At 34.4% G+C, this 11,240-nt stretch overlaps 1 protein-coding gene across 19 annotated transcripts in view; it reads left to right on the top strand.

Annotated features, from left to right (window-relative positions):
* The window catches only part of IRAG1 (inositol 1,4,5-triphosphate receptor associated 1), a 97,363-nt gene extending 88,093 nt beyond the window's left edge, over positions 1–9,270 (top strand). For 18 of the 19 annotated variants that reach the window (XM_084521557.1, XM_084521565.1, XM_084521564.1 and 15 more), the window contains 5 exons: positions 1,134–1,241; positions 1,713–1,780; positions 3,528–3,647; positions 4,581–4,712; positions 5,772–9,270. In XM_084521557.1, coding sequence (XP_084377683.1) covers positions 1,134–1,241; positions 1,713–1,780; positions 3,528–3,647; positions 4,581–4,712; positions 5,772–6,012 — 669 coding nt within the window. In that variant the 3' untranslated portion in view covers positions 6,013–9,270. The remainder of the gene's footprint in view (positions 1–1,133; positions 1,242–1,712; positions 1,781–3,527; positions 3,648–4,580; positions 4,713–5,771) is intronic. The other variant, XM_084521561.1, reaches the window with a different exon arrangement.
* The last annotated feature ends 1,970 nt before the right edge of the window (positions 9,271–11,240 follow it).

Consider the following 11,240-nt stretch of genomic DNA (forward strand, 5'->3'; position numbering starts at 1 on the left):
CTGAGTCTAGTATTTCTTTTCATATTTTTCTTTTGGTTGCACTTCTTTATATTTAATTTATTCCTAGCACTTCCGAGTGCTGAGCAGGAAGAATTTTCCCTTTTGTTAGGAGTACATTAGGTGTACCTCTGTCATTAATGAATAGGTAAAATTGGTCCTGTCTAGATCCAGGATCATATAGTAGGCAATCCCACGTATGTATTTGGTAAACCTGTTGAACTTATTTTTTGTCAAGTTATCTAGAGCAGAATCTTAGAAATGTTTAGAAATATGCAGTAAGATGATGCTGTTAGATGTCATATGTGCTCGTGGTTTTTTTTTGGTTGATTGTTTTTTTACTCAGTGGGATGCATAGATTTCATTACTAGTATAACATAGATAAATTTTTTGGCTTCTTACCGAATGACAGACTTACATGATCTACACTTGAGCTGTACTATATTGTGTAAAGCTAGCATATGTTTATCATATGAAGGATTTCCATGGTCTTTGGGAAATGTAAGCAATGTCATATGATGCTAGATAAATATCTAACAACTCAAGATGAGCGGGGGAAAGCTTTCTTCTTTTGTGGAGGGAATGGATGTTATTGTTTCTGTAATAATGTGTAGTTTTATTAAAAATAAAAACTAAAAAAAAAGAATTATATCCCAGTGAGGACAGCATATCATAACAGGTACATAGCAAGAGAAGAGTATCATATGTAACTACATTATTTTCTGGTCTTATGGTATTTTTCCCAGTATCAGTATGTGTCATCAGTATGTGTCTGGCTTAACCAAAGATAATAGCCTTTCATGAGAACTGACAGTTTAGAATATGCCTCCTGTGTCACTTATGTTATTGGGCTTTCAGAGTGGAGTAAAAAAATGTGAAGCTTCCCTGTACAGAAGTTTGATTCTCACTAAGCACTTGCCATGCCAGATAGTACTAGGAAGATAGAAGCACTCATAGATAGGAAGTCTGGGGGATGTTCACAGACCTAACAGCAGTTTACCATAATTTTGCTGTTAACTCTCTTAAATGTCTTCTTGCTGACTTTAACATATTTGACATACCTCTTAACTTTCAAAATCTTTCTTTGGCCTATTTTGTTTCATAACAGAAAAAAAAAAAAATGTTCTCTGTCCTAGAATATGCCTCGGAGGCGAGTCAGTGTTGCAGTTGTTCCTAAATTTAACTCCTTGAACATTCCTGGTCAGTCACCAACAGCTTCACCTATACCTTCAACACCATCCCTCGTAAGTAAAACCCACGGTTGAAAGGTACAAGGCTTTGTTTAAAATTCCTTTGCACAGGGCCAAGCCATAGTTACTAAAAAATGTAAACCCTTTAATTGGTTAAATTTGACTACGTCCTAACAAATGGGATGGACAAAGATAATTTCTGTTGTGTAAGGGACTATTTTACTGTTTAGTGTTTAGTGATCAAAATATAAGGAAGAAAGAGACTGGATACTTTCTTGGAGGGGAAAAAAAACAACACTGTAGAAGGGAACGCCAGAGAAAAATTGTTATAGTGCTCAAGTCCTGTGTTTATTGTGGGTAGATGGAGTAATGTGAGATTCTAATTTTGTGATTTCTGTTTAAAGATACCTTGCTGGTAGGTATGGGAGGAAAACCTAAGTAGCACGTTGACTTTGTCATTTTACTGAAGACTCATTTGAAATTGATTCATGGATGTAGCATTTATTGCTCATTTTCAACTTTCAGTCTGAATCACCAAGCAATGGAAGGAGCAATCTAGCATCTACTCCTGTTCTGCCAGCACTTCTAGAGAAGTGAGTTTTCTCTAGGTCGTTTCATTACCTATTGGATCTTAGTATGAAATTAAACTGTTACTGGTATAATTTCAATCTTTCCTGACAGAAATTATACAAAGGCATAAGGTATGGAAATCAGTGGCACACTATTTACTCAAGTAGATTCCAAGGTGTGGTAACCATTTTATCATCGTATGTTTTTTTGTTTGTTTGTTTGTTTAATGTACAAAGAATTTAGAAGCAGTGTCTCAGAACTAAATCTAGTCTGCTATGATCCAACAGTCATTGCAACTCATCAAGTAAAAGGTGCAGCAGGAAATTATACATTTGAATAGGGCCTACCTTTAGAACTTGGCAAAACTAAGAGTATAACATATAATAAAAAAAAATCCACTTGTGTATATGTATTTCCTGGAATTAATTAATGCTGTACCTAAAGTTGGCCACGAACAACTCTGGGTATGCATGTTCTTAAATTTTACTGTCAGCGTAATTTAAGTTCTTCTGCTCTTGCCTTCTCAACATGTGGCCAGCTGGTAAGAATTTTATTTTGAAATACTATGATATCCAGTGTCATACAGGTTTTGAAATTTACATGAATAAAAAAAAAATATAATTAAATTAAGAAGTATAACATCATAATGCTAGATCATCAAAATTTTATAGAAGTTAAAACAATGACTAAATTGAGGAGTAATTATTTTTAGTATACATGTAAATGCAAACATTCAGCTAAATTAAAGAACTAGGATTGAAATTTTAGTACAGCATAGAGATACAAAACATTTCTTTTTTTCCAGGCTGTTAGACAAGCCAGTACCTCAATGTCTATATTTTTCTAGGACCTATAAATTGCAACAAGATCCACAAAGGTGGATGATATGAAAACATGATACTGAGATGAGAACAGAAAGCATATCCAATCTGTTGTAAAAGATCTTTGAAAACTATTACCATTATGGATACAAGTCTTTTTGCATTTGCACACCCTTGTGTGTGTACACTTCATTCTTATCTCTAATCTGTGCAGAAAGCATAAATAAAATTGTCAGGCACCTTTCCAAATACTTAGCTCTTTCAAGAAATGTTGCACAGTCTAAGGAAGCTGTTTGCTGATGTTTCAGAAGTAAAACTTAGTAATAAATCAGTGATGTTTTTAAATTTTTAATACTATTACTTTGGTGGTTTAGTCTGTTCACAGTGTCACAATACAATATCTGAAATGCTAATTTGAATTAAAGTTTGATAGGATGCTTTAAATATTGTGCAAATTAAAAGTTAAAAGAATTCAGATCACAAGTCAGTATCAGTGCAGGATATTGACTTTCACATACTTTAGATTAGTGCTGACAAAGTAAAAAAAAAAAAAAAATCTTATGTCTTTGTTTTATCTCTGTACTTTACAAAAGACGAAAATATGCAACAAGTAGGTAAACAAAAGTTATGAACTATGGCAAAATCATTGCCAGTGGTTGTTACAGTTCAACAGAACTCTGCCAGATTTGGATCATCTTTTGAAGCTGTACAGAAATTCTGAAGGAAAAGAAAAAGTATTAATATTTCTTACTGGTTGAATTAAAAAAAAAAAAAAAAAGTTATAAAACGTCAGATTTTCCTTCATTTTTTCTTCAGAGATCCTTATGGATTGATCGTTACAGAATCAGAAATCACATGAACTGAATTGTTTCTATTCAGTAGTATACGCCAAATACAATACATTTCATCAGTGGTGTTTTTGCTTTTTCTGTTTCTTTTGTCTTGGCAGTGGAAAGACTAATGGAGAGCCTGATTGTGAAACCTCAACTGCTACACTAACTCAGAGTGGGTTGGATGAGATCAATCCTGAAACTAAAGCCAAGATAGAAGAGGAAGCATATAACAAAGGGTAGGAATATTTTATGTGAACTAAATCTTAAATATGTGTTACCAGATGTATTTTTTTATAGTGTGATTCTAAATGCTAAATAAGCAACATAATTGATATAAGCTCCAAGAAGATGGTCACAACTAAAGCAGTTTGGGAAGCAACATGAGTGAGCATCACTTGTATCTGCGTTGTGGCTGTTCACTTTCATCCATTATTTATGTTAGCCAGTCTGGGGGAGAGCAGTTAGAGATTCTGAGTTAAATGGGTGTTCATATGTTGGTAGTACTTAGATTCATAATAGGACAATCCAAAACAACTTTCTAAAATGCTTATTCTGAAAGGTGTACATGGAAATGAACAAAGAGTAGACATCAACTTTTGCAGTAAAGTCATATTGTTTGTGTGGCAAATTACTTTTCATGGCATGTTTTGGGGCAGTTAACAACTTTGGCATCTATTGTTTCCAAATGTCAAGCAAAGAACTTAGTACTATGTGTAGAGAGACAGAAGTTTGGATCCCAGTCTGCAGATCCAAAGTCATCTATCTTTTGCATTGATTTCTATCTATTCTCAAAAAAAAAAAAAAAAAACAAACAAACAAACAAACAAACAAAAAAAAAACACGAGTAGGTGGTCAGAACGATTAAAATAACGATAAGCAGAAATGTTTAACTTACAGCTTTCCTATTGACTGTACCATAGTGCTCTGCTAAGGACTATAACATTTTTTCTTTTGCAAAATAAGGTTTGCTAATAGAACTAAGATAATCCTCTATTAAGGAAGTGTGGCTCTGTGGCATATTCATAGTCTTTAGCTCATCTTTTCTCTTGTTTGAGTGCTGTAGCAACACTGTTCTATTGTACATGACAAAATGTAAAGCTAATTTTTCTTTACATAGGAACATGTTTATATTGCAGGCTAGACTAAGAAAAATTGTTTTTGTATTAAAGCTATCAGGAAGGCTTGAAGAAAACCAAAGAACTTCAGGAATTGAAGGAAGAAGATGAAGAGACACCAAAAGAAAGTCATGATGACCATGAAGAAAGTGAAAATGATGATGAGATAAAAAAACTGAAAAGCAGGTGAGACACTGGTGTGATGTGTCCATACAATAAGAGCCACTTCGTGGTACCCAACCATGTATGTTTTATGCTATTATTTTAGCATGTTTTCTTCCAGTCTAGGGAAGGATTTTGCAAATAACTAATTTCACAGAATGGCTTATTCCATGTTAGTGAAGTTGGGGGAAAAAAAAATCCACAAGTTTTTTAGATGCTAAAATGCATCTCTCAGTAGACATTCGTTGTCTTATGAAAGTTGTAATTCAGGAATGTGATGCGCCTGTTTGTGTCATATGTCATTCCCAAAAGGTCCTAGCCAGTCTGTTCACCTAAGAATCTTTCAGTACGTCTACAAACTGAATGCAGATTAACATGAACTTCTCAGCTATGCTGGACTCAAGGCAGATGCTTGCTCCCTCTAGAATCTCTATAAATGCTGCAGAACATTATGCTGGAGTTAGAATAGCCTGTCTTTCAGCAGAGGGACACATTTATTATATTCATCTGTACACTGCAATTTCCTGCATTTTTAAAAGCAAAGAGACTTCTGCATTACAGAGGAATTGACTACTGGCCAAAGCAAGTAATATGACTAAATCCAAGATACGGTAGGGATCTCTACCTGATCCCAAGGGACTCAGGCCCAGATTACTGTGATTATAAACATCTGTTAATTTGAAATTTCAGCCATGTTCAGAAGGGCAGCCATCTCACTAGTCATGAAACTCTTAGGAGGAGGTGTTTAGAATATGTTATAATGTTTAGCTTAATTGAGCAAGCTATGAGCAAGGCAGAATTTAAAATTGTATCAAGCTCTGAGATTTGCCAGTTGACAGGTGGGAGAAATAGAAGCCAAGGTTATGGCTTGATAGCTGTCTACAGTCATCTTGCAAATATCACCCATATTTGAGTATACAGTTACTCTTGAAAGAACTTAAGGTCTTTCTCTTTTCTGGCAAGATACTTGTCTTTGGAAGAGAAGCAATGCACAGTACATCTATGAAACATCTCAAATTTAAAAGCTTAAGGTAATTGATTTGCCTAATATTACTATATAACTGTTTCCTTTTTGTTTTACAGCAGACTTGAAGTCGTCATTAATTATTTATATATTCTGTACCCCAAACTGTGTAAACACTGGAATGTGGTATGGCTGGTAGTGGCTGCGATAATCATTTTTGCTGTGGTGTTGGGAATCTACTATTCATACAACTCTTGTGAGGAAATATCAGAGAGACCTGAAGGCAAAGCCAGCTGTTCTGCTGTTCATCAATATTCATGGTGGAACTCAGGATTCCGACATGAGCAACGCACTGAATAATAAATGAACAACATATATTTATGATACCGGAGAAAGCACTGTATTAGAACACAGTTGTTAAAGGTAGTGCTTAGTCATCTTTATGGTTGGTATATGTCATGTGTTGCACAAGCGAGTTATTCCACCCCAAAGTTTGGGGATATGTTATGAACGTAGCTTGCCAAAATGATAATTTGGTAAAGAATTATGTTTGTTGTCTCAATGTAAATGACTGATGTGATTAAAGTAATATTGAATCATGATAAGGTTGTGGCAGTAATCAGCAACCAGCAAGAAAAACTTGCACAAGATGTTGACATCTCTCCTATGGTTTTGAAGAAAAATCATTAAAACTATATTTGCAGTCAGTGCTTTACTTTGCAATTCCTGAATTTGTGTTTTGGTCAGGTTTTGTTGTCATTGTTGTTCAAGTATTAATGGCATTTAATTCCTTTGGGTTTTAAAAGTCTAATGTTTTTATTCATTATAATTGGGTAGAAATCGAAGGTCTTCTATGTCATGTTAAAATTATCAGACCACATGCCTTGCTGACACAGTAATTTCATAAGAGGAATTATCTGTATGGCTATTTAAATGGAATACTAAGTACCTCTTATGACATACTTTAAGAATGGGACCACCTCTTTTTTTTTGAGTAGGATATACAACAAAACTTAAAATGAGGTCTAGGTAGTACAGTTGATATTGTCCAATGAATCTTGGAACTTCTGAGGTATCACTGACATGCTTTGTAACAAATTTTGCTACTTATTTGAATAACTGTGTGGTTTATGCCACTCAGTCACTAAACATTACAGCAAAAAAGTAATTATTCAGACAATTAGATGTGTTGCTGAAGTCCAATATACATCAGTCTTGGATATGGAAAATATGCGCAATCCCTCAAAAAAGAAAAAAAAAATCTTCAAATCTGTCTGTTATCACAGATAAGGATAATCACAGTAAATGGACCTATTGCTAATATTAAAAATGGATGTCATTTGAGATCTGCGGTAGGAACATAGTTCTGTACACTGCCAAACCATACAGGTGCCTATACGAGTGAGGACATGAAAGTAGTGATGACCATAGAGGTCACTGCATGTTTTAGTTGTAGTAGTTACTTTTCAGATTCTTATGCCAAGTATATAACAGTTTTGATAAACTTTCAGAGCTAAACTACCAGGTCATGACAGATTAATTTTTGCCCCGATATTTCAACAGATTTTTCAACAGTTTTGCCTGTTTGGGAATTGTGAGTTGCTACTGAGGAATATGAAAACCTGCCATTTTTAGACATAAGCAATTTCAAAAGAGTGAAGCCATTATCCTAAAAAAGAAATTCATGCCTAGGACTGAGACCAAAATGTATGTCACTCAAGGTATACCATATGTACCTGCCAAACACCACTTCTGATTGAAGATGAACTATGTTTGTCTTCCAGAGCTGTATGCTTGAATCTAACCACAATATCAAAATCAGTGTGGCACTTAATTGCACTCTTGTGTCTTGAATTCTTTTGGCACGTTCTGACTAACAGGTCTGTTTTATGGACAAATAAGAACTTTATAAAGTACTGTAATTTCAGCTCAGATGCAGATAATGTAGGCTTATTTTCTTTTGGTGTAAACACTGAAACTCAAGCTAACCATCACAGAAAACAGGTTTCTAACACAATCAGAATTTTAATTCATGTGTCTGGCACTAGTAACAAATGTCCTGCTGGTGAATTTTGTTTTTTGCATCTCTAGCTACATTTTGTTAAAATAAAAATACATGGAGAAAGGGGGGGGGGGAAAGGTAGACCATTACCAACTGTGGGGGGAAAAGGAAGTAAATCCATAAGCAGTTGGTAGGTTTTCTTTTTTATTTTATTTTATTTTGTGTGTCTGTGTATATTAGATATACACACACACACACATTTTTGTTTTGTTTTGAGGAGTAAAGTAGAGTGTTTAAGAAAGTTCAAAATGGATAATGGGAAAGTGTCATTTGGTCTGATATTGTAATTGCTAAAGAATAAGACCAAAGAGAGTTTCGTGCAAATTACTTGGTATATGTTTAGAGTATCTAACTATTAAGAACTACTGTGACATTTCATGTACTTCTATTATTTAAAGAAACTTGTCAGTGGCTCTTTCAATACTTGTTTATTAGAACCAGCTTTCTTAACTTAAAAATCTTTAGAAATTGTGTTGGTAACATAATAAAGCAATAAAAATTCTGGGTAAATAGTCTTGAAGATTCAGAATCTACTATGCCAAAAATTATGGCACATATTTGATTGTGACAGTGGATATGTTAGTGTACTGAGGAAAAATTGTTAACAATGCCTCTAATTTTATTAATTTGCTCTTATTCACTTCTGCACTGATACTGATCCAAAACCCTATTTTAAGTACATGTAGAAAGTTATTGATATCAATAAGACTCTACAACTGCTTAATGTTAGGCATGTGCAAAGTTTCTGTTGGTCAGTGTGTGAACAGAGTCTTCATCCTCTTTTTGGCATTCTGCACATGGGCTTTCATGGACTTGATGCACAAGGGCAAATTTCCGTAAGTAGTTGTACTGATTAGAACTGAATTACTTGCATGTCTAAAGCAAGTGTAACTTAGCCACAAAGTTATTAATTGTTATGGGGAGTGGACAGAAAGAGGCAAGGGATTTCAATGGGGATTAAAAGATGATGATTAAGTTGATGAAAAAAAAATTATATATATATATATATTTTTTTTTTTTTATACCTACTTGGAGAAAACTGTCCACTAAAAATAACAGACCACAGTGACTAACACCACATTAAATATTTTTGCTTACATTTCTCAGTTAATTAATGAAGACACCTTTTTTGATAGAAAACTAGGTTCTCTCAACCTTTCTCAATCAAAACCTATTCTAGATGTAGTTTTATCTGTTGAATATTAATTTTATTTATCTGTTTAAAAAAAACAGCAACACGTTTAAAAAAAAACAACAAAACTTCTGTGTTCAAAGATCACATCAAGATAACAAGAAATAGATTTATTATTTATGCTATTAATATTGAAATAGTTTTCTTGAGGTGCAATATTTATTTTTTTGTTTTAATAAGACACATTGTATTGTTTCTCCTGCACAGCACAGATGTTTCTAGTAAGCAGAATTTTAAAAGAACACTATTTTTGTGTATCATATTTATATTTGTAGCATTGTAAGATTTTGCACCAGTGTGCTGGTATTGTACTGTATAGTATCACATACTTGAGGTTTTTAAATAAAAGTATGGTTTCAAAGTCCTCAGTGTTGCTACCTTAAAGATTTATTTTTCGTATGTGCTCTGTCTGCATATTAATGGCTATCTTTTTCTGAAATGCCAACTGCATAATTCAGTGTCATGTTACACATACCAAAGTTCTTGTTCTTAGTCTTTCAGTTCTTCAGAAAAATGATGTAGAAGAATCAAGCAAACTCCATTTTGAGTGTTTGTAAGCAGGGTCATCCTTGTCATATCCTAAAAATAAATGAGAGGAAACTGAAATATCCTGGAGAGAGTTTAACTCCTGCTTCAGAGAGAGGCTGCAGGTTGCTGAGAAGATGGAAGACTGAAAGGTAAAGGAGACTGGGAGGTTAGGATTCTCTGAGTGGTGTTCTTCTTGGCTTGGGAGGTCTGGGAACCCTGGGATTTGTGGAGAGCTGAACTGCCAGATCAGCAGGAAAGAGTCTGCTCTATTTCTGTGAAGAACATACTTGTGACAGCTGAATCTCTGATGGTCTTTTTCAGGGAGACAAACTTTGGGACAATGACAATCTGGAAAGGAATGTCTGTTACCAGGAAAAAAGACCCTCTTATTTGTATTTTTCACATAAACATATTTTTCTTCTTAACTTCTTTCTATTTCAATTGTTGATGCTTCAGGGTTCCTTTAGAAAGGATTATAGAGAACAGTCTGTTCTCCTCAGCATAAAAGTCTTCTGTTTAGCAATCCTCATCAACTTTTTGAAGCACATAGGTATGAGATGATGGGATTTTCTTTATAGCTTACCATAAATATTTTGGCCAAATGCTTATTAAACACATTGACAGAAAGCTGTTGTTGTTTTTCACCACAGAAGTTAAGATGAAGACCCATAAACAATTTAGAAACCTTTTGTTAGCTATGCAGTCCAGATGAGTGATCTTCCTCATAGTTTTGCAACAGCTGACAAGTAAAAAGGAAGAAACTGACCAAAAAAAAAAAAAGTTATTAAGGCTCATTTCATCATTCTAATTTTTTCTCTCCTAATCTGTATTTTGCTCTAACAAAACCATGTAGAAGGAGCTTGTATTTTTGTTAAGTGTTACCAAGGTGTTCATCTCTTATTTTTCAGCTAAAAATTGCATTAAACATCAAGAATGTTGACAGAGTTTGACTAAAGGAGCTTTGCTGCAATGAGAACAATTGGCATAAAGTGGTAAATCATGACAGGACAATTAGTATGCAACTTTAAAATGTCTTTCTTGAGAAATCCAGCTTTGGAAATAATTTTTCAGGGTAGTGAATATTTAGCAGTTCAAGGTAAGCATGGAGATGGTCAGGTGTTTTACCATTCAGTGTTTTACTGTCACAGACCACTAATCTATGAGAGCAGCAGAATAACTAGTAATTTCTCCTACATAATGGATTGAAGTGAATTCATTTAGAACTTGCTTGACAGTCTGACTACAGTACTGCAGATTGTCATGATTCTGTAGAAGCATGTAAGTATAGCACAACAGAGGCAAAATAGAAATTAGAGTAAGAAATTTGTCTCAGATCTCAAGGAGCTTTGCCAACATTCAGTTCCAAACCAGAGCCCAAACACGACAGGATCTTAAATTTCTTTGCTGGTAATAGATACATCATTTCATTAACCACATTATCTGTGGTTTCAATCAGTCTATTGACATAACTGTTTATTGGAACTTCACAGGAAGACAGATGTGATAGGGACAGTGGTGGGAGCCAGTCCCCTAGAGTGTCACAAGGATTCCCATTTTTGGTAGCACATGTCCAAATCTCTTCAAAACCAAGTATCAAATTACCTCTGCATTATGGTACCTATTTCTGCATCGCAACTCTCAGGCAAAGGAAAGTAAAAGCACTACATCAAGGTGTAGAGGACAGTGGGGAATGGATACTCTTCTAACTCCAAAAGAAAAATGCTCATTTTTGTTCTCTTTGCTGTGATGCAATAAATAATTATGTTTATTTACCAGCTAAATAGTGTGAGTAATGTGTTGTTAATC

The sequence above is a fragment of the Aythya ferina genome (assembly GCF_964211825.1).
Source record: "Aythya ferina genome assembly, chromosome: 5".
NCBI classification, from domain to species: Eukaryota; Metazoa; Chordata; class Aves; order Anseriformes; family Anatidae; genus Aythya; species Aythya ferina.